At 27.1% G+C, this 24848-nt stretch overlaps 2 protein-coding genes across 2 annotated transcripts in view; both read right to left on the bottom strand.

The window, feature by feature from the left end:
- Nucleotides 1–951: 951 nt before the first annotated feature.
- Nucleotides 952–14470, bottom strand: LOC107171980 (uncharacterized). The gene is made up of 29 exons (XM_089220383.1): nt 13910–14470; nt 10782–10877; nt 10541–10719; nt 10337–10464; nt 10133–10252; nt 9895–10035; nt 9573–9838; nt 7319–7472; nt 7136–7246; nt 6922–7050; nt 6733–6820; nt 6581–6675; nt 6264–6404; nt 5900–5989; nt 5582–5735; nt 5384–5510; nt 5177–5291; nt 4945–5103; nt 4770–4882; nt 4494–4707; nt 4248–4403; nt 4035–4190; nt 3846–3953; nt 3055–3503; nt 2010–2112; nt 1858–1928; nt 1498–1624; nt 1341–1441; nt 952–1261 (listed from the first exon to the last, which is right to left on the bottom strand). The coding sequence occupies exons 1-29, from the start codon at nt 14005–14007 to the stop codon at nt 1156–1158; spliced, it is 4095 nt and encodes a 1364-aa protein (XP_089076509.1). The 5' UTR covers nt 14008–14470; the 3' UTR covers nt 952–1155.
- Nucleotides 14471–19788: 5318 nt separating this feature from the next.
- Nucleotides 19789–24848, bottom strand: part of LOC107164125 (oxysterol-binding protein-related protein 9) — a 30939-nt gene continuing 25879 nt past the window's right edge. The window contains exons 9-17 of the mRNA XM_089220384.1: nt 23598–23779; nt 23502–23531; nt 23266–23419; nt 22862–23160; nt 22507–22681; nt 22219–22438; nt 21524–21645; nt 20672–20777; nt 19789–20115 (exon numbers count right to left, since the gene is read on the bottom strand). Of these exons, the coding sequence (XP_089076510.1) occupies nt 20029–20115; nt 20672–20777; nt 21524–21645; nt 22219–22438; nt 22507–22681; nt 22862–23160; nt 23266–23419; nt 23502–23531; nt 23598–23779 (1375 nt within the window). The 3' untranslated portion in view covers nt 19789–20028. The remainder of the gene's footprint in view (nt 20116–20671; nt 20778–21523; nt 21646–22218; nt 22439–22506; nt 22682–22861; nt 23161–23265; nt 23420–23501; nt 23532–23597; nt 23780–24848) is intronic.

The raw sequence follows: 24848 nt of genomic DNA, 5'->3' as shown, positions 1-24848 counted from the left end.
ATGTAAACAATATATTATATCATAAAATGAAAAATGAATAACAATTGTAAAAAAAACACATATTTAAAGTATCATAATAAAAAAATGGTTTTAATATTTTGTAAATGATAAAATTGGTATAAGGGTAAGTTTCAAAATTAAATATGTAAGAAAGAGAGTAAGAAATTTCTCTAGAAACTGACAAAACATTCTGATATATTTCTTATCCCTTGAAATATTCTAAAAAATATATATTCCTTTAAACTATATTAACAAATTTTCAACATTTTTTAGTATCATAAAATTGCATCATATGCTATTGCTATATTAATAATCATAACCTTACCATTTAAACTAAAACTATTAATGACTCATTTGAAATTCTAAACTCATTTTAAATGGAAAAATGGAAAATACTCCTAATAGTATCAGCTGTTACGTAGTTGTCAAAAAATAACATTTTTATTAATCCTGTAATTTTGTAAAGATAATAAAATAATTTAATTTTTGATAAATTAATATTTATTAAAATAATCACAAGTTTTTATATTAAATAATATACTTTCATTATTACCCTAAAAAGTATTATGCAGTTATTAATTTATAGAGTAATAGTATATTTTTTCACTTAAGTAAATATATCAATAATACAATGTATTTAACAAACTAATTATGCACAATGCAGTTGTTACAAAAGTTATTGAATTACTTAATATTTTTAAAATTATTAAAATTATTTCCATATTATCCTGTTTATTTTTCATTGTACCGCACAATCAAAAATATTTAATAATATTCTGCATATTAAAATCAAATATTCTCAAAAAAAAAAAATAAGAACTTGTGCACAACATACAATATGAGCGTATTAAACTGTAAAACAATATTTATCACATTCCGCTGGTTTTGGCTACATTAAGTGAAACATACACAACTAAAATTGAATTAATATCTAATAGCTCAGAGAGAAAATTAAAATCAAATTGTTTTTATTCAAAAAACATTACACAAACAATAATAATTACTCCTACTTAATACATGTAAGACATATCACATAAAGAATATAATACTTTAAGTAATATAGTTGCCCTTATACCAGATCAAATTGCACTTGTGTGCAACAGATCATATTGTAACACTACAGACATTTTACGATTTCTAATAAATAATAACTATCTAAGAGATTTCTTCGTATTCATCTGAACGTACTGATGGTGATGGAGATGTTCTTGAACTTTCTGACCTTCTAAATATTGAAGGAGACATTGCTCTCTTTTTTAAGCTAGTTTTTTAAATTAATAAAAATATGAAAAGTATTAATTATTAATATAATAGCATATCTATAATTATTTTTTATTTACTTAGGTAATGTCGAAGGTTTAAATGCATCAGTAAGTTTTCCTCTGGAATCCTTATTAGAAGATACATCAACATTGTAAATATTGGAATTGCTTTTAAAGGACTGTGATAAAAATGAATAATTTAAATTTAAAATTATAACTTATTTAATATACATACCGAATCGCTATCATTATCAAAGCTTTTTGAACTTTTAGTTAACTTCTTTAGCTTGCCGAAAAGTCCTGTTTTCTTAGTTTTTTCTCCACTTATAATATCACTTTTGGAAGAACTATTTGAATGGTGACTAAAAATTAATAATCTTGTTCAATTTTTATATTTCAAAATATCTTAAGTGTTAAACATCAATTAGTTACTGAGCTACAATAACATAGGTAAGTACTAAGTACATTGTATTTTGAACTGATTTAGAACTATGTCAAAATAATTTCTATATATTAGGTTTCATACTAGCTAACTAAACAAATGACATGTCTATAAATTCTATATTTGCCAACTTAGGAAATATTAAAATATTACCTATCAAAACTATTTGGTTGTTTGGTAAGTCTGTTTCTTGACTGATTTCGTTCATCTCTTTTCCATATATCCTAAAAATATTGAACATCTTAAATAGGGATCATTTGACTTAATTACCTTATTTTTAGATAACTTAGAACTCGGTAACTCACTTGATCAGTATTCCCAAAATTTTGTTCTAATGAAAGACTTTTTCTATACAAGCTACCTCTTATTGGAGGCTTATCATTAAAATCATTTTCAGTTGATGACGACCTATACATTAAATAAAAATAATTAAATTATTACCGTATATTAATTTGTCTTTAACTGCAATTTGTCCAAAATTATCATTAGGTTATGACCTGACTTCTGATGTGTTAGAAAATATTTTTTAATACGCTCAAATTCCACAGTTTAAGAAATAAAAATCTGCATATAGTCACAAAAAATTAAGTACTTTACATATTTGTTAAGAAAACATGATACACACATTGCCTTGTCTCCGTCTTACAAGTGTATAACAATATAACATAGGCAATTTTATATTCATCAGATCACTTTTAACTTTGTTAATTAAGAATTTACAGTGAATTGACCTCTTATACAATTTAAAGGTAAGATTATTATCTAGTCAATCTCAAAGGCTTTTTATCATGTTTGAATTTAAAAGCAAGTTATGAGTATTTTAAAATTGTAAATTGCTTGTATATTTTAAAATACTCAGAACTCAAATTAAAATTATAATATGAAAAAAAGCCTTATAGATAGACTAGATAATAATCTTTCTTTAAATTATTAATTTTGTTAGAGATCAATTCGCTCAAAATTTTAAACTACCAGAGCTTAACGTGATCTGCTCAGCGTAAAATTTGCCACATTATACACTTGTAAGACATACGGGATCACATCCTTTTAAAACAGTTATTTCTTCATTAATTTATCTACACAAATAAGTTTGATAAAAAAAATAAAATCAGCTAAATCAATATAATAAATAAAAAATGTATAACATATGTGTATATAATATATATCTGCATACATAAATTATTTAGTAACATTGTTATAATAATTTTTGTTTAAATTTATTGTATTATTAAATGTATATAACTTAATAATTAGACTGTTGAGTTCTTATGAAATAATTTTTTTTTATGTTTGAATTTAAATATTTTCAGTTTTTCATAATGAAAAATAATTAATTACAATACATTTTACCTGACTCCAAAAACTGCACGTTTTGATCTGACATCTTGTTGATTTGTATTCATAACTAATTCTTTAGTCAACTCATTAACTTTAGTTAATAATTGTTTGATGTGTTCATTATTATTATTGTTATTTACTGTTTGATTGGAATTTAAATCTGGTGATGCTTCTCTAGACGTGGATGATTTTCTTCTAGCTGGTGGTGTTGGTGCATTTATCGAATTTAAAGATTTATTTGCTTTTTCACAGTTTTCATTTACCATCATAGTTAAACTTTTAATTAACTGTGATAAATTATTAATTTTAACCTCAAGCTGAGGATCAGTTCTTAGTCGAACATTGCATAATCTTAATGACTCGCATTCTTGTTCAATTTTGTCTTTTTCTTTTCTTAATTTTTCATTTATCGTTCTTAACTTTGCATGAGCATCTCGTAAATCCATAAGATCACATTGCATCTAATAAACAAATAAATAATGATAACACATTTTACTATAGTTGTGTGGGTAAATATATTCTGTAGTTGGAAAGTATTTATTATTTAATATTTAAATTCATTATTGAGATAATATATATCAACTATGTAGTGGTACCTAAGTACGTAATAAAATTATAATAGTTCATATTTTAGTCCATCATTATTTACCTACATTTATTAATATTATATCATAAGATGTAGGTAAATTTAATAATATTAAAAATATTTAATTGGTTTAGTATAAAACAATGATATAATAAAAATATTTTTTTTTTAGTTAAAATATTTAGAACATTTTATCTATATTAAAATTCAATCTAACCTCATTAGTTTTTTTCCTATTTTCTTGTTGGTCAACCTCAATATTTTTTGTAAGCTGATCAATACGTCTTTTTGATTCTAAACGATCTTTATCTCGCTCTCGTTCAACCTTAAAATGTTAATAAGAGGTTAAACATAAACATAATAACTTATGTATTTATAAACTGTATAAAACAGTATTTTAATTTACTTCGTATAATGTTTGTCTTAAATCTCTAGCTAATGTTGATGTCTCTTGTAAAAGACGTTGTTGTTCTTCACGTTCTTTTTGCCATGCAAGCTCCATTCTAGCCTTTAAACCTGTTAATTTAGATCTGCCTGAATTCAATAGTCGTTCTTCTTCCAACTAAAATGTTAAAAATTAATTTTTATAAAAATGTATATTAAAAAGCATTAAACAGACTTTATTAATACAAGACGTCATTTCTGATTTTGTTATTTCCCAGGCTGATTTTTCTGACACCAATTCTGTTTTTAACCTTGAACATTCAAGTCTTGCTTCTGAAAGTTGTTCTTCCATACAAGATACTTGTTGCTGTAAAACGTAGAATTCTTCTTTCTAAAGATTACAATTTAAATTTTAAATAAATAAAAGTTTAGTCATATCGGAAAACTAAAAACCATACAAATAGGCAATTATAGATATTACCTGGTTATCATTATTTTGATTCTTATAATTTCCTTTTTGATGATTAGAATCTGCTGAATCCAATATTTGCTTATACGAATCACGCTCTCTTTTGAACCTAAGAGTCTGGAACTGACTATTTTTTAACTCTTCAGAAAGAACTGACATGCGATTGTCATAACGTGCTTTTAAAGCAGCAACTTCTGTTTTTCTAGCTTGTTCTTCATTGTATAACCTGTAATATTATTATTTTCTTTTTTAGATTAATAGCATTTAAAATATTTAACTAAAACTAACTTTATTTTCATATCTTTTAGATTTTTTTCTAATAATTCAGTCTCCATTGACCTACTATGCTGGACTTTGACAACCTTCTCAAAATCATCTAAATTTCGTTGTAAACTTTCATTCTAAAAAAAAAAAATATTTTATTGAAATCCATATTTTTATGTAATATTTCTATTTTACTTACATCCTTCTTAAGTTTTTCTATCTGTTCTATATACTGACTACATTGTTTATTTAATGTCTTTGTTTCTTTTAAATATTCATCCAAATTCTTTTTCATATTTTCCTTCTCTTTTATCCATGAATCATTTGAATGAGCTATTTCAAGATCCTTTATTTTTTTCTGCCAAAAAAAAACCAAATAAAAAACACTTAAAAAAATTTAAAAAACATCTACCTAAATAGTTTAAATTAACCTGCATTTCCAATTTTTCTTTGTTCCATAAATCAATTGAATGGTTGTATTTTTCTTTCAAAGTTTTTAACTCCAGTTCAACTTTTAATGTATCTTTTTTTCTACTTTCTAACAAACTAAGAAGTAATTATAGTAATTAATTAAGTACTCAATAACTATAATAAAATAAAATTAATGATAATGATGTTCAATATTAAAGTTCATATACCATTGTAGTTTTTCTTTTTCTGCTGTCATTTTACTTTTAGTATCTATTTGTTCTTTTTGCAAAATATCATATTTATTTAAAATATCTTTGTAATTCTTTCGCTCCATCATCATTTCATTTTCTATCTCTAGTAAATTATTAATTCACTATGAATATTAAAATATTAAGACTAAATAAATATTTTTTAAATGTATCTACTTTTTATTTTTTTTTCAAATTCATTTTGAATATCCATAATTTTTTTATTTTCTTCAAAAGTTGATTGTTCTTGTAATTTTTTTATATGTTCTTCTTTGTTTATTATTTCTTTTTTATGTATTGATTTCAAATTTTCAATTTGTTGTCTCTCACTCTATATAAATTAATATACAAAATCATTATCATAAGACTGTAGATTGTAGAATATAAACATTATCATATAAAAAAAAATATAAGTTTGTCTAAAAAATGTCCTCTTAGCATATATATCTAACGTTCAAAAAACTAAAACATACTATGATAATTTAAACAATTTACCTTAAGTTGGCTTTCAAGATCCATTGTTTTAATTTCCAACTGCTTAATAGTCTTTGTTTGCTTGTCAAAATCAGCTTTAACCTCTTTAGTCTAATAAAAAAAAATAAATTTATAAATTTTAACATTTAACTATTATTTGCTTATACTTAAATTAGGGCCTTATTTTAGGGTGGGAGTGTGGTCATTTGCCATAGGCAGCCAATGTTTGATATATTTAGGGAGGTAGCCAGTGTAATATTGAATGAATAATTTTTTTTGGGAACTACTTGGATCTTTTTTTGGGGGGAGAGCAGGGGGCCACTCAAATATTGTCGATCCAAAGTGCAAAAAGTGTAAATATAGCTCTGACTACTACTAATATTACCTTGGGTTGAGCCGATTTTGATATTGCAGGCTTATATGTTTTTTTGGATGCTAATTTTGTTTGATATTCCAAGACTTTAGCTTTTAGTTGATCCTTTTCTACTTCAAATTCTTCTATTTTTCTTTTTAGCACTGTAATTTCCTACAATTTAAAGTGTTCTACATTTTAACTAAAACTTGTAAATTACTTACTCTTGAATAGAGTACTATTTTTGTAACAATTTATTTTATTATGATTTATAAAGTGTGTACCTATTAATATAATTATCTAGAACATTTTATACTTATATAGTAAGTATAAAATAATGTATAAATTACTTGTTCACTAAGCTCAAGAAGCAATTTTAATTCTGTTGCATCTTCAACATCTGAAATTCCTTCATCTCTATCAGCGATATTTGTAGGGCGATAACCTATGAACCAATTTGATATCATTATTAGTTGAAAGAAATTTAAAATCTATTATTTACTAGTTTTTGTGGCCATTTTCTTTAGTTGTAACACCATCGACTCATTATCTTCTTCTAAACGACTCACTTTGTTCCTCAACATTTTAGCCTAAAATTTTTATTTTTATGTATTATTTTAATTTTAAAATGTATGTTAGGTATAAGTTACAATTGTGCAAGACACAGTATTAATTTTAAAATAAATATTACTTCTTCTTCAGAAAATCTTAATTGTTCCCTCATATCTGCTTCTCTTTCAATTGAATCTTGTAAATCCCTCTGGAGTTGAACTGGATCTTCTTGGGAATCACCTCGAGTTAATGATTCTCTTGAAACCCTCTAAACATTTAAATAATAGGTTTTAATAAAATAATAAAAATAATATACTTGTTTTTTAATTAATTCATAAACATTAAATAGATACCTCTCCAGATGCAGACTTAGGTATCATACCCAGCATAGGTCTTTTTTTCTGATCCCCTTGTGTTACATTTGACTTAGAATTTTCTAAATCACTTTGCAATCGTTCTATTATCTGTGAAGAAAATATTATAATTTAATAAAAATAACAATAATAATATTTATTAGTGACTAATATGTGACAAACCTCTTTAGTTTTTTTGTCATTTTCAACTTTTTCATTATCTAACTCTTCCATTCTCCTCTCAGCTTTTTTTAATTTGAATGCTAAAATTCTACAATTCTTTGAAACTTGGTCAAATTCTCTTCTTAGCATAATAAATTCATTATCTTGCTCTTCTCTAAAATATGAATTTTTAATCAAAAACATTTTATATACCTAAGTGATTGTATATTTATTTAAATATAATAATATTTTATATTTAGTTTTAAAATATTTCGCAAATTTTAACTTAATGGTAAAAGTACAAATTTCATAAACAAAAAGAATTTATTGGCAGACTCAAAAATATAATCTCTTAAATTCTCAAATGTAAGATATCCGATAATCCAAATACGTATGCCATATATAGATATGTCATATGAAAAACAATTCTAACAGGATCAATTGCTCTTTCAGCATACAATACATTTTAAAGATATTTTTGTACTTCTACAGTTCTTTAAATAATAATAAATAAATAAATTCTATAAATAATAAATGTCTATAGTAATGATTAGTAATTATTATGTTTCTATTGATGATTCAAAAGGTTGAATACATTTTTGACGACTAAAAAGTCACACATAGGTACCTATTAAAATAATATTTTATTTAATATTACTAGCTGTTATTAACTTATAAGTTCTAAGTAAATACCAAGACTCCTACCATGGACTAATTTGTATATGTTATAAATCGAGAGACATAAATTTATTAAAAAAATTATGAATTTAAATTTTCGATTATTTTTTAATTAGAATATAAACAACTTAAGAGGAAATTTGTCTTAATATTATAAGTAAAAATAAAAAAAATTTGAAAACTTCAATTATAAAATATGTGTTATAAATATTTTAAAAAGAAACAAAATATTTTTAAAATTATAGTATGTCCAATAAATGCAGTATTAATTGACAATTTCAAGTCTCTTGTTTATTTTTATTTTTTTAATTATACCGCGGCAACTAAGGCCATTGGGAAGGGGGTAGTACTGTAGGTTCTTATGGAACTGTAGATTAGTTTTACACGTGGCAGAATTTCTATTGGGGCACCCGTAGGTTTCTACCATGCCCCGGAGTGGGGGATGGCGGCACTTGTTCTCCGGACACCGTGACTTGCCCGGAGAAAAATGCCGCCCGATGGTCGAGGATCGAACCCGGTCCGGCTGAGCCACAGCCGACGTGGTAGACCACTCGGCCACCTCGTCCCCCTGTTTATTTTTAATAACACCAAAAAACAAAATCGATTTTGTTAAAAACTTGTTTTGTGAAAAATTATCGCTTATTTATATATAGAATTCACCACCAATAAGTAAACAATGAATCATAAATAATGCTTTTATAGGCTATAGATGACGTTCAGACGAAAAAAGTATATCACAATAAAAGCAATACATTCTTAAATAAGTCCGCTCAGAATCTGTAATAATTTATAATACCTTTTTAGTAATCACTAATAATTAGTGACATAGAGATAGAATTTTAGAATATTTATTTTTTTATTTTTTTTTGAGGGGGGGGGGGGGTTAGAAAAATATAACTACCTTACCGCTGGGTGTCGCATGTTGTGTCGATCGATCATTAAATTTATTAAACATTGAAAAAAATTCGGGGGGGGGTTACAACCCCCTAAACCCTTGGATACACCACTCCCTATTATTATAATTTATGTTAATAATTGCTAATAATTAGTATTAAAATAAATGGCTTCGATTCTAAGAATAAATTAATATTAAGCATTGTGGATACAAGATTTAGATTTTCAAAAAAAAAAATTCGACGCATAGCTTGTATATTGTTTTTGCAGGTAACTCTTGAAAACTCAAAATTAAATCAATATACGTATCGATGCACTCCAATTTTATCCTTGAATATCTTGAATCAAGATTGTAATGCAGGGATTAGTGTATTACTTAGCCGACAGCATATAGGTAAGGAAATCATAATTAGGAACAATATAATACTATATAGTATTTATAATCAATGGTTTTATTCATTAATGTAGTTAACGGGGTCATTTTTAATGGATTGTATGGAATCATCTAATTGAAAAAACTTTTATATCATTTACTAGCCACTAGGTTCACTGTCATTAGTGGTATGTTTTCAGAATAAAAAGTAGCAATAGAAATAAACAATAGCTGTTTTCCTTTAACCCAATAACCATAAGTCGTATACAACTTACTATTGTAAGGTAATTTATGAATTAAAAAGTAATTCTAAGTTATACTTTATTATACCGAAAGTTATCTCTCATTTCTTGCTCCATATTATGTATCTCTTTATTTAAATCATTGTTTTCTTCTGTCAAATCCTCAATTTTAGTTTCAGCAGCTATTAACTTAGAACGAATCAGTTGAATGTCGTCTGATTTCACTTTAATATTCTTGTTTTTATTGAGCTCAGCTTCTAATTCATGAACACGTTGTGTAAGCATTCTTTTTTCATCACCAAGACTTTCACAAGTAGACTTCAAATCATTGATTTTTTGTTGGTGCTTCAACAACTATCACAATTAATGTTATTAAAATCTGTCTCTGTTTTATAATGTTTTGTTTTTACTTCAGAAGCTGTTGTACGAGATGTCGGAGTTATATCCAAAGATGCTAGACGTCTTAATAAAACATCACTCTTTTCTCGTTCAGCTTTCTCACATTTTGCCTTGGTCAATTTTAATTCAGCTTTTAAATGCTTTACTTGGTCCTGAAATCACACACGTTATTGCATTTTTCCCAATTAATTGGTTACTTTACTTAAATCACACACGTATATTGTTACATTATTAATGTATTATACTCACATGTAAATCTTCATCATTTATAATAGTCGCATACGTATCAGTCGTAGTATCAGAATCAGCTAAACTAATATTATCTTCGTCTTCATTATACATATCTTTATCATTTGGCATTGATTTCATCTAAAATAAATCAATTTAAAACTATAACCCTTGTGAAATTTTGACTTCCCAAGTGAATATTAACATTGTTATGATGATATTAACATGCACCGGTGTATATTGGGCGATATCTCCATTGTAACTATTTCTTGGACTGTGAACATCTATAGAATCCTTGCGTGAAAGATTTGTTCTTCTCCGAACTGTATAATTTGGAATTTCCTGTTCATCATCTAGAATGAAAATAAACATTATTATATTCAAGTATACATTTTATAGTAAATAAAAACTTTTAGAAAGATAAATTACCTTCCATATGTTCAACTTGAGATGTAACATTATCTGACAGTATTGTCAAGTCTGGTGTCGACGTCCATGATGTAGTCTTTCGACTAGGTCCACCACCTTTATCTACTTTATCATAATTTTTACTATTGTTTATCATGTATGATGCCATATTTTTTAAACTTGCCGACTCATTTGTTACCCTAAATTAATAATTATGGTTTACTTTAATATTTTCTTAGGTAACTATAAATGGTTTACAAACTCGTTATTTAAAGTAGGAGTCGATAGTGTAGTATCATCTTTTCTAAGTGAAGACTTTCCATTGTCCTTATTCCTGTTAGAATGATCTTTATAGTCCCTGGAAACATAAATAATGTTGACTGTGAGTACCTACGTCTTTAATTTTAACTATGTAAATTTTAACAAATACAATTTCAAATATTTTCAATGGACAGACAAAATATTCATAAATATAATACACTAAATATTTTTTTTAACTTTATCGGTAGCATAGTAGAAAAATATTATCTATTTATTAAAATATTTATAACTTTTATTTTATAATGTTAATTATATATTTATGGAAGGTACCTAGCTATATTTTTATTAAAAAACTCTATTCAAATATTTAAAATAATTTAATTTTCGAAAAATTCTCTACAATACAATATAAATTGTCTTACATTAATCAAGTGTAAAATAAAACATATTTCGTGTTATAATGTTTAAACTTTAAATTATTATAAATTTTTATTTTTTGTTCCACTAGGGGCTACATACAAATTAATGTATAGTCATTAAGGTAATTTAATGAGCAGCGTCATAATTAGTGTGGTTCTTACTTCTTAGAACTTACCGTATATGGGCATAGTCATCTAAGCATATATACCGGTCGGATGGGCCCAGTGGTGAGCAATCTGAGGGTCGCGACCCCTAAGGGGGTTACGAAATTTTATAAAGAGGTCGCCAATAATTTTACACCAAATGAAAAAGTAAATTTGTATTATACACTTACATAATATTGGTAGGAAGGGGGTCGTATTATCAAAATAAATCATTTGGGGGGGGGGGGGGTCGTGAATCAAAAAAGGTTGCATCATGCAGTACATAGATAACATATAGCTAATTAAAAATTAACACTCCAAATGTTATAAAAATCTAAGTAGCTATTTCTATATTCATCCTGTTTAAAATTAAGTTAATAAATAATAAATACATCCATCAATCTTCATCATACTTCATAAATTAATTTTTTTTAACTTGATTTAATTGCTATTGACAATTGTGTTTTTCAAAAAGTGTTTCTAAACTTTTATTGTCATTTAGTCCTTTATAATTTATATTTTTGTAACCGATAGTGTAGTAAGTATATGAATTCCGAATTAGATACATCTAAGCCCTATGTACCTACATGAAATATTTATAATTATAAATAAATAAAATTTAGAAATAACAAGAGAGGGGGGCTCCATTACAGACCCTATCTTAATTATTTGGAGCAAATAAAATTGGAAAATTCAAATAATATGCCGACAATATTTTCTTTTTATTAATTTACTTGGTGGTAGGTATTTTAAATAAAATACTAAATAGTATTTAATATTAATACTATATTAAAATCTAGAATAACGATTAATTATTAACACTAATAAATAATGTACGTTTGACTCTATATATTTTCTAAATGTTAAAAGCGAGTAAAATTATATTTTTGGGAGGTAATGGAATTCATTCTCATGATATAGACATATAGTGGCATGGAATCTGGACAATGTCAACAGATTCTTAAAATAATAATTCCAATTTAGATTCCGTTCGCAGATTAAAATTGTACCTACTTAAAACTGGTCTTTAATGGTTAAATATTTTATGCAGCCCCAAAATGAAATCTCTTGTCTTATTTTTATAGATACACCAATCGCCAATGCTTGAAGTGGACAAGTGGTGTCACTGCTCACTGGACATTCCTTAATCGCATGTCTTATACTCTTATTTATTTCTTATTATAAAGTTTACTTACCTATAATTGAACATTACACTATTACCTAGATACAGGCTGTAAATATATATTCTTCTATAAATAAAAAACCAAAAAAATTTACCTATTACGCGTTGATAGTAAACGATCATAATATAATCTTGGAACTTGTAAGATACAATGATGTACTAAAAGAGATCCTGCACGTCAGGTCTGGCTAATTCATGCCATTGATGCACATGGTGTTAAAATTCAGGGGAGGGTGTTAAATTATTGAAGCTTCATAGACCCATAGCCATAGATGTCCACTACCTCCACTTAAAAATGAAAATGAAAATAAATGGTTACGCTGTACATAAACATAATAAAATTCATATACTCGGCCCTACCCGAGGTCCCACTCTAGCAAAAGCGTGTCAAATATAAAAAAAGATTTTTATAATCCTATGATTTTATTGTTTTTTTCAAAATGTAGTGTAGTAATAATTCTATATAGCAACGATTTGTGATATTTTTCCTGATTTAGAACCCGGTATGACAATTTATTGATCTTTACTTTTCGCACAGTATAATAATACAGTGTGTTTACGCTATGAATTAGTAACAATAAGTTTATTCATAAATTGTTTAGAAAATAATATTGTATCCGAATATGTAAGAAAAGTTGGTGTTATTACTATTTTAAAAAAAGTAAGTTGTATTGCGCATGCGCGTTTAATGTTAAAAATTTGAAATTTATCTAAAAATGTGTATTTAAGTAGGTACTATCTGTCATTCAACGAAACCCCAATTTCAATATAATAGGTATTCGAACTGAAATATTTAGTGGTACTTCTTAGTGTGAACAGCTGCATGTCCTAACCTAACTACATTTTTTTTATATATTACAATATAATAATAAATTTGTAATTTTTGACCTTTTACGATGAAAAATCCTGTTCGTTGCTGGAAACTTGATGGATCTATATAAATGAAAATGCAAAGATCGCCTAATAAATCATGTAGGCATATAGATATATAAAGGTATAATAGTGATGTATATAAGTGTGGTGCGGGCGGCCCTTCCGGATATTTTCAAAAACTTAAAAATTATTTCTATGATCTATTATGAAAGTTCTGAAAATACAAATTCGTATACCTACAGCTGTATATGCGGACCCCGAAACCCGAGTTAAAATCTCGGCATCAGTATAGGCATGTTAAACTTATAGGAGACATTAGTTAAACCAACTCTGTGTAAACATATTATTAGCCCCTCCCACCCGAAAGAAAAATCATCTCAGCTACATCACTGAGGTCCCTAATATAATATGTATATCAATATGCCATAATATTTATAATGCTAACATATTATAATATAATTATAATATTATATAGGTAATTAAGTAATACAAAATACAAATATGGTTTACCTGAAACACCGTTTGCATTTGGTCGGCCAACGGACTTGCGGATGGAATCCCAGTGGACACAGCGGGTCTCCTTTAGCGGACGGTTTAACGTGTTGCATTTTTCACGAATTAATTTCTAAAAAATAATAACAACTACGACACACGCACCCACACTCGCGTGCAATTCGTTTCCGTTATGCACGCATACGATTGTCGACCACTGCGCTATTTAATAATAATAATACGTCCGTCACACTTGAATCAAATATTATTATTCGCCCACTATATATCCTATATAAATAGTTGAATAATATAAGTATCCCAGAATTATGACGGTCTTGTGTAAAATATATTGTGGACACCTCCTCTTAAATGGCGTTTTACCTGTTCTCGGTCGTCATATCGTGGCGCTATATCGTTTATAAAGCGAGCCGTTTGGCGAAAACTCACGCACTGAGCTCGACACACACACACACACACACACAAATTATTCCGCGCATTATTTTCGTTAGGCCATTTCGATACGAACAATATAAATACATATACGTACCTATATATATGTATATATAATGTATATATACATACACACCATGTACATGTATTCCGTGAGACGTGATTCTTCGCTGGGATTTCGCTCCGCCCATGACTGCCCGTCTCGGTATAAATAAACTTTGCTCATGCTACCGCCGCCACCGATCTCTGCACATAGTATATTATTATTACTCGGCAGTCGAGACATTTATATATTATTATTTTATATACGCGAGCAGAATAGTCGGCGGTGTAAACAACGATTAATAGGCCATAATACACGGCAAGAATTCTCACGGAATTCCGGAAAACTATAAATCCTATGATGCGCATATACTTATAACTTACGCCTCAGTATTTGCCCAATGGCGCAACGAGGGTAAAAGGGGCTAAAAGGGGTGGGGAGGAGGGCAAGAAATAGTTTTTTATTCTTGTTATTTTCACGGTGTTACAGGTAGATAAATTTACACTATAATAATCGATGTTGAAAAACCATATATAGTGCATAGTACCTATGTATATTGTATAATACAGTATAAAGAATTTTGGGTAGACCATATTTTCTTTGATTTGTTTTCTTGGTTGAGGATTTTTGTAGTGTATCACTACGTGACGAGAGTATACATGTAAGAAACAAAGTCGCATTTCCAGACTACCATTATAAATTGTAAAACCAATGTAAAATAATAGTTAAGAGGACGCCATACCCACGTGTGTTGCCTCTCCGTTTTACAATTGAAAAAAAGTAGCAAAAACTGTTTTACACGGGACAAAACTTAGAATTCTACAGAGTACAGGCATAAATAAGATACGAAATTTTCATTCTATAAAGAGGTAAACATTTACTGTGCAACGTTGTTTTTATTTTTTCGATATCACAAATGCAAAAAAGGTATTCTAGTTTGAAAAATTAATTTCTTTGGAGTTTTCCAAATTTATATCCAGAATGTCCGGGGTCGTATTTAGGGGGATGCTACAGGGTACTTGTAATGTTTTATGTTAAGTAATGTTGGTCACATTGTATTTACATTGAGGCTTATATACACTGACACATCATAGTGATCACTGATCAGGAGGCATGGCAGTTACAAACTGCGTATGCACTTTGTAAAAGATCCCAACTACCTATTTGTATTTTATAACAAAGGTTAATTAATAATTATGTATATTAATCCGAGTTATTATTATTATTTAATTATAACTGTTGAATATTAAATATAACAGTACTGTTGCCCCGGGAGGCCGAGTAGGACTAGTAGGAGAGGGCGGCTAATTTTCTATAACTTAAATTTGTATTTTGTATAATGATTAATGAGGCATATTTTATTTTTGTTGCCCCTTTTGGTGTCAAATTCCTAAATACGGCCCTGAGAATGCCCGTTGGTAGGTATATAGAGTAGTAACCCCTCCCCGAGTTATTATTTAGAATTTCCACATTATATTTACTGTAGAAACGTCCATGTACCATATTATACAAAAATTTGTTAGAACTCAAAAGCATACAAATAAATAACAACGTCCAAGAACAAAATAATATTTTGTCGTTATACATTTATTATGTATACCTACCGATATTAAATAAATCGGAAGGACGATCTTTCGTGGTAGTCGCCCTAGCTGTATGCCGTGACATACCTAATTGTTTATTAACTACACGGTGCGTGGGTTGTGGGTATCGGTATTGGCGGAATTTAAACATTTTTCTAGGAGTCCTGAAAAATAACTAGGTACATGTATTTTAAAATTATTATTTTAATACAAAACAAGTATTGGCTATATTTTTAAAACATATAAATCGGTGTCTGTGGGGGTGGGGGGTCCAAAGGTACCTGGACCCCTCTCCACAAATCTAACACTGGGTAGTGGGTATTGGCGTATCTACCATAACGTCGACGGTTACCACTACGGGTCGCTGTAAATTGCGGCCCATTTTTAGTTTTTTATGTAAATTGCGGCCCGGGCATATTTTGCACATACGTAAATTGCGGCCTGGGTATAATTTTTATTACCTACCCAAAAATGTTTTATCAATAATATTAAAATCAGTATTTTCTTTCTCATTTTTCAGACTTAGGGCTGCCAATACAATTGTATCAATATTGGTATGATTAAGAATATTGGTTATGCTGTTTTTTTTTTTTTTTTTAATTAAAAAATATATTATTAACAATTAGTAATAATGTGTTATTAAATAAGGTCTTCGATCAAATGCACACTGACATTATATTATTGAATATATTATTATTATCTAAATCGATAATTCAAAGATTAATACTTATCTTTAAATTGTACATCGGAAATCGGAATATCCCAGGCCGCAATTTACGTACATTTCAAATATACCCGGGACGAAATTTACGTATATTTTAAAAGTAGGTACATGGGCCGCAACTTACGTAGTATATAACTATGACCTTTTTTGGGGGACGCAATTTACCGACTCCGACCACTACTACTACCACCACGACCAACGACTTACCGTATTATGCTATAATTATTGTTTATTGCTATACATTGCTATTATTATTGTACGTTTATTTACGTTAGATTTAAATATATCCACACTCGACACTTCGTAATACGGGTGTGTATTATAGATAATATGATATTATTATATTGTAGATTTTATATCTCGGAGTTGACGCCGCCAATTGGGCCGAATCTTCCAGCAGGTGCACCTAATGCGTGCGTATGGCGTCGCCTAAAAATAAACTGGACGTGACTGTATTCGAGTCTACAGCAATAGGTCAGTGCAACAGTATTACGAGTATATTTTATAGGTAGGTATAATGACTATAAATATGGAATCTACGAACTAAAGTCGGGCGAACAAAATTCTGGTAAAAAATGTCCCGTGAATAATAGTCCAATGTCATAAATGTCCGGTTTATTTATACATCTATATGTATTTATAAGTTAATAATATTATGTTTATGTACACAATATTATATTTTTATTTGATATATAGAAAATAAGATGTTGGGTTCCGGGAATAAAAAAGATTTAGGCTATGTTAAAACATTTTTAAGTTTGAAAAATCATATTTCAACTCCATTAGTCGTATTAGACTATACTGGGCATAGTGCATTAAATTTATAATTATATTGGTAATATTATATAGGACATAGGTGATTATATCGTTAAAAAAATGATGTCATATTTTAATTTTGTCTATATTGATTTAAGTTGTACGATGTATACTTATAAAGTTATAAATAAATATATATAATATATAAACCAGACTTTTACGATATTGGACTTGTTTTGTCGCACTTTAAGGTAGAATCCCATAAATATGAGTATAGGCAATAGCATAATAATTTCCTATATTCTTTAATATATATTATTAATGATAATAATAATTTTTTTTTTTTATAATTAGTTAGATATAAATAGTAGGCAATAGTGTATGTTCAATACACTGTTTGTTTAATCAAAATAATACCTAACGATAATATTTTATTTTCACGTATGATTGTTGTACTGTAGAACTTAAATTTATAATATATTTTTAATGGTTAAAAAATAAACGTATTTGTGATTTATATTATGCATTTATGTATTTATGCCTGTCACAGTGATATTATAAAACATGTGGGCAGAGAATAAACATGACAAAATATATTTATTTTGTCATGCAAATAAGTATATATTATAAAATATAAGTTCAGATCAAATAAAATATAATATACAAGTATACAAGTTGTATAATACAACAAATAATATAATAAACCCTATCTCCTGAACACTAATAAAAATTTGTGATGAGAGCAGTGCGTTGTTCTTAATATTAGATATTTAGATATATAATAAAAATGTACCTATATATATGTATTAAGGCATATTTTGAAAATTAAATTATTAAAAAACTAAACATTTTTTAAATGACAATTATTTCTAAAAAACAACAATCAAATCCCTCATCATAGTATCATTAATAGTAAATTTATGTAAATCACCAAATCCTACATATATACACACTAATCAAAAAATATACATATATGTATATAAGTTATATAACATATTACTTGAACCTATGCTTTTCCATTACGTGTATATTATGTGGAAAGAATGTTAAATTTTTACAACCCTACTTTAATAATAATAGGGTTTTAACCTTTAATAAACAATTAGATATGACATTTGCATTGAAAATGTATTCACCTAAATATTGTCGAAATAAAATGACCTTTAAATGTTGAAAAATAGGTAGATATACAAGAATAAAGGTACATATTATGGTATATTATACTACAACATAGGCCATAATCAGTATAGACGATTGCTATATAAAAACATATTACTTTGATAAATATTAAAATCTTATATTGCATAAATGGTCACTATTGATCGGTGAGGTCACAGGAAAAGTTGATATAATATATAATCCTAACCAAGTTTGTTACATACAGCTTTGAGCTTGTAAAATATAAATAAAATAATTTGTATGTAATTAATAATAATATACTAACATATGTCAGTAGTACACAAATAATAGATTGGAAACAACCTAAGCATTTAGTTTAATACTATCAAAAATGTTTGTAACTTTTTTAATTTCTAAATTATAACCAATATTAATTATTGATGAGTGAATAAAAACATACTATCTGTTGGTGTTTAAAATTATATATTTTTAAAACTAACCAATATTTAATTAAAGCTAAATTTTTAATCATGCATATTACATTAGACATTTTCTCAAATAATATTAAAACAAGTTGTTGTTAGTTTGAATAAGAGTATTAATAAAAGCTGACAAATTAAAAATATTTAACACAACTACATTTAATAGTTTTAAATTACAAATCATAATTTTCAACAAAAAATTAACCTAGAATGGTTAATGTTATGTGGCCAACACTCAATGACTTCAGTAAATTAGGAAAAAGAAAGTTTACCATAGAAAATGAACACAGTAATTTTTTTTTTTGTTATTATATTTCTTTGAAGTAAATAAATTGATTTATGGCTACATTTTTAAATCAAATTTTTTAGTAATAAATAATAATATAGTTTTTTTTTTTATATATATAGTATAATATAACATAAGTTAGAAACAAAATAACCAGGTCAATCACAATTTTTAATGAGATAAGTAATGAATATTATATTGTTCTCTCATCTGATATTAGTGTATAAATAAATAATGCATAACAATTGTATTCAATTTTAATTTACAATATGATATTAGATTTTTATATTTTTTAATGAACAAATTATTATAATAATATCAACAAAATCAGTACCAAAACTTAATAATCTAAAAATAAGCTAATAAATTGTATATGTGACTGATTCACATACAAAGTGAATACAAATAATAACTGGTAACAACAATAATGACATAATTTTCTATTAGACATATGTACATAAAACACTACAATAATTTTTTTTTGATTGTAACAAAATTGTGACTATTCGCCATTTTTCTTTTTAAGTCACCGAATAAAAATATATTGGGAATAAAAATATAGATATTGATATTGCACCAAAACATCTTTAAATATGTAAACCAAACATATTTTGAATACTTAGATGATGAATATACATTAAATGTGTATATTTATACATATCAAAGGTTTTTTCAATATAAGTTTTTAGGGTTGTCATGACGGCATTGATTCAAATGTCACACCTAACTGTTTTTCTAATGGAAATTTGTACTCCCAATTCTCTCCATTTTGCACAAACCACTAAAAATAAAAATTGTTAATATTAAATTAAATATATATAATACAAAGATTTTAAAATTAGGCACAAACATTTTACTATTAATAATGAATACTCTCTGTATGTTCAGAAAACAATAAAGTATCCTTCTGTTACTTATTTTTATTCTTTTATGTTTAAACTTATACAATATACATACACACATTATAATTTGATCATGTATCAAGTAACTTTAGTATTAAAAATAACAGAATAAAATAGTTAATTTTATATGTAGAATTTGAAATGTTGTGTTTGTAAGTAGGAAACAATATCTGCGGGTAATAAGTTTTAAAACGAGTATAAGAGTCAGTATACTATAAAAAAAGGATAAAACATTAAGTGACAAAATAATTCTTTTATCTGACCATAGGCTAGAAAGGTTGAAGTTATCCCATGCTTGTGAAGGGATATAATGTTTTAAGGGAATGTTTCGCTTATGAGATACCTTCATGTAACAGGTTAAACATAAAAAAAAGTTATAGAATGGATTCTTAACTAATAAAATTATTTAAAACAAATATTATTAATTTTATTTACTCGTGGAATCCAAACTTCATTATTCTCTTTTCGAACTTCAGCTTCATTTCTTTGTTTTTGTTCAATTTCAGCTTTAGCTTGACTAGCTTGATCTACATCATCAACTCTAAAAAATAAATTGGAATAAATATTGTTGAAGTTATTTGATAAGCTAATATACGATAATCAAGTAATACTGATAAACTGATTATAAAATAAATATAGTAGATGTGGATTAAATATAGAATTCATAATTGCACCAGTGTAATTAAAAAGGTGTAGTGAATGATATATAATACATTACAATATTTTGCTTTTTTCAACAAGAATGTAATAATTTATATTAAAAGGGAGTGTAATGGCTGGGTGGATAAACGCATCAATTGCAAAGCGCACCATTGCCGGTTTGAATCCTGGTCATGGGCAGCATCACTTTATGGGCAGTTACGTTGTCTGGAAAGAGAGGCCCCCCTCACGTGGGCGTGGCTAGGTAAATTAAGATAAGTTTGGTACATTTTGAAAGCGGTTAATTCAGTCCCGGGGACAAATAGGTAGTAGGTAAGTTGAGTCCCGTAAAAAATAGGGCAGTAGGTAATTTGAGTCCCAGGGAAAAACAATTTATATGCATTTAAAATTTAAAAATGTGCACTATAAAATTTTTATTTGTGATTTGTGGACAATTCATTGACTGCATGTATATGATTTTGAAAATAGCAACATGCAGTCAATGAATGTCCACAAATCACAAATAAACATTTTATAGTGTATATTTTTAAATTTTAAATGCATATAAATCATTAACAGTAAGTAATAAGTAAAAATATTGAACTTTTGAAAATTGAGTTAGTTTCAAATAATAATAAAAACACTTACTTGAGTCCTAATGTAACTTTTTTCCAAATGTATCTAGATTCATTAGTATCTTGTTCAGCAACTTTGCGGACTCTCTTTTTAATTACTTCAATTGCTTTAGTGTCGACAAACATTTCAGTTCTCTAAAAATATAAACAATTAAAAATACACTTTTTTTTAAAACTAATTATTTAATAATAGAATGGAGCCACATAGAATAAATACCTGTGGCTAGAAATTACTTAAGGTCCAAGTTTGCTCATAAATCACAACATAAGGACAAATCTTTCCCATTGTTGTTTAAGTTAAAACATAGTTTATTGATATAAACACGTCAGAGTAGGAGTCAATAATAAATGGACCACACAGGAGAAAAAATGGACGGCCAAAAAAATGTAACTTTAACGTTGAGAGTTCACATACAAACATTTTTTTTTTAGATTATCCAGTATCAGAAAATTATTTTATTATATACCTCTGTATAGACCAATAATAAGAGACCAATCTCTTGATATGTAATTTATGTTTGATCTATTCTTAGGATACATAAAAATAAAAATAATTCTTTTTTCAAATCATCCTGACTACCTTCTAAACTAAAAGCTAACCCTTATATTAGATTATAATATCTATTCTGCTTGATGTAACTATTCATAACTAATGTTATATAATATTTATCAGCAAAAACTGTTTACTGGAAAAATGATAATACTTACACCATCAGCCCATTTAGCTTCCATAGAACCATTCCATTCACCAGCAATAGTAAGAAAAGCTTTTTTTGTCTTAGGCCCAAATACTTCTGCAGTAATGCGGTGTTTCTTTCCACCATAGAATGGTTTAGTATGGAATTCTATATCACAATGGTAACCTGTTTGTGGACATGATATAGTTACAGATCCGCCTAACTCAATCCATGGAACAGTTAGTATTGATCTATACAAAAAAACCCAAATTTTGTGAGTAAAATATTAATTTATTTTAAAAGGTTGCCTATAAATTACCTGCCATAACCACTTGGGAATGTTGAAATGTATTCTTCTTTATGTTTTAATAATCTTACAATCCCCTGTCCCACATGATGAACAGCAACAGATAAGCCAAGAAACTTAGATTTAGTCCAAACATTTGCACAAAGAGTTACTTTTTTGGTCTTATGCTCAGCATAGAATGCAGATACTGAAAATTTATAGGAATAAAATAAATACCTTTTCATAATACAATTGCTTAATTCTAATTAATTTAAAGAGCGATTGACAGCAAATTCTGTAACAAATCATAGATTTGACTTGAAAATTGAACAGGAAATCCTCTCTAATTACTAACTACAAATATTAATACACATTTAGTTGATCTTACTAGGGGGGTGATGAGAAACTTGTTCAGCAAGGAATATCAATTGATCAGGATCAGTCCAAGGTAAAGGATTTTCTTCTTCATTAAGCACAGCAGCTTCTGAATTATTTTGAGCTTCATTTGACACTTCTGATTTTTCAGCAGTAATTCCAGGTACATCCCAATGACAACGAAATATTTCCCCAAGGATTGGATTATAAGGTTTTTTTGCAACAGCAGAATTTCGGCCAGCATGATATGAAGACAAATACCAACGTACTATTTGAACCATTCGTTCTTCAGGTGTTTCCAAGTCATTTGCTCTATACATAAATAATAATAATTAATAACACACAACAAAATAAGAATGTGATCATAATAAATACATTGCACAAAATATTTAAAAATTATAATATAGACACACTTACTTGAGAAATAAATCTGGATGGGCTAAATAATCAGCATACATTTCTAATAATGAACGCTTTTCTAAGATAAATGTTGGTAGGGCCACTTTTGTTAAATCCATACCAATTTTTACTTGAGATATGAGATGAGTGACAACTGAACCCTGCATAGTTACTAAAACAAAATATACCCATATAAATATATTATATTACACATGTATAAATATCATATATCTTAAAATCAATGATTTTCTTACCATCGGATTCATCTTGATCCTCATAAATAGCTTTAAAACAATAAAAATGTAATTAAAAAATTATACTTAAACTAGAATAAAATTATATTATAGTACCATCATAATTTATAGATCCATCTGAATAAGTAGGTACAACTATATTGTCTTTGCTATAACTATCCTTTTTTTTTGGCATATTCGCAATGGTCCGATCAGTAGTATCTGAAGATATTTGATTTAAATCTGAAGATCCCGACTGAGTCAAATTCCCAGCATTCTCTAGAACTGGTTCACTTCCACTACAAGAAAGATAAAATAATAAACATTTATAAATTTTAGATTATTTAGATTATTAGTTGTAAGAAAGAATGTAAATAAATATTTTATATTAAGATAGGAATGGATTAAATTTAATGTTTACTGCCACACATAATTGTTACCAAAGTTTTCCCAAACATATCAATATTTTTTAAATAAAATACAAAAAATAGGTTTATGTAAGCAATTTAAATGTTAGTTAAAATATTTATACTAAAAAAATAATTTTACTGCAATATTTTGTGGAAGTTTATTAACAACTGATAAAGCTAAGATCTAAGATGATAAGTTTTCATTAATCTATTTACTTGAAATAAAATACAAACATTTTAATGTATCACTAGGTACCTAGAGATATAAAATAATCATTAAAATATCAAATTATTGTGTAGTTGTTTGAAAAAACATTAAACACACACTTAATATTTAATGCTCAATGTCTTGATACTTGACATTTACCTATTAGTAGGTATATAAACTATCAATTGTAAATAGAGTGCTGTATAATAATGTATTATATTTTGGGATTTTTTTTTAAAAATCTGCTTATAAATAACTATCATCTGTCTATTAACATCTATATTAAAATTTAAAAAAAAAGTATAATAAAAATATTTTAGTAAATAGTGAAATGTAAAATATGTTGAGCTACAATATGAATGTAAATTAATAACAGAAAAAACATAAATAATAACACTATCATAAATAAAATAGGTAATTTATATCATATTTATCTAAATCATATAAATTTATTTAATCATTAAAAAAATAAAAATAACTTGCAATTAAATAAGTTAAAATATATTACATAAACAGATTAAAGTATGACTTTAATAAGCTGACGATTTTTATCTAAATTATAGAAGATACAATATCTCTTGTATGTTTAATAATCATTATTACTTGGAAGATTTATATCAGTTTCATTAGAATTGCAATTTGGTAATTAGATAAATTTTTAACCTTTGGCTTTGGCCCATGTTGGCAGTTATTGCTGAATCTGGATTCCCGGGTGAGGTATTAGCCCAATTCCAAAAACGGGAAATCATT

Source organism: Diuraphis noxia, unplaced genomic scaffold (assembly GCF_037042655.1).
Source record: "Diuraphis noxia isolate RWA-SAM2 unplaced genomic scaffold, SU_Dnox_SAM2 contig0002, whole genome shotgun sequence".
In the NCBI taxonomy this organism is placed as follows: Eukaryota; Metazoa; Arthropoda; class Insecta; order Hemiptera; family Aphididae; genus Diuraphis; species Diuraphis noxia.
This window is presented reverse-complemented; position numbering and strand designations above follow the sequence as displayed.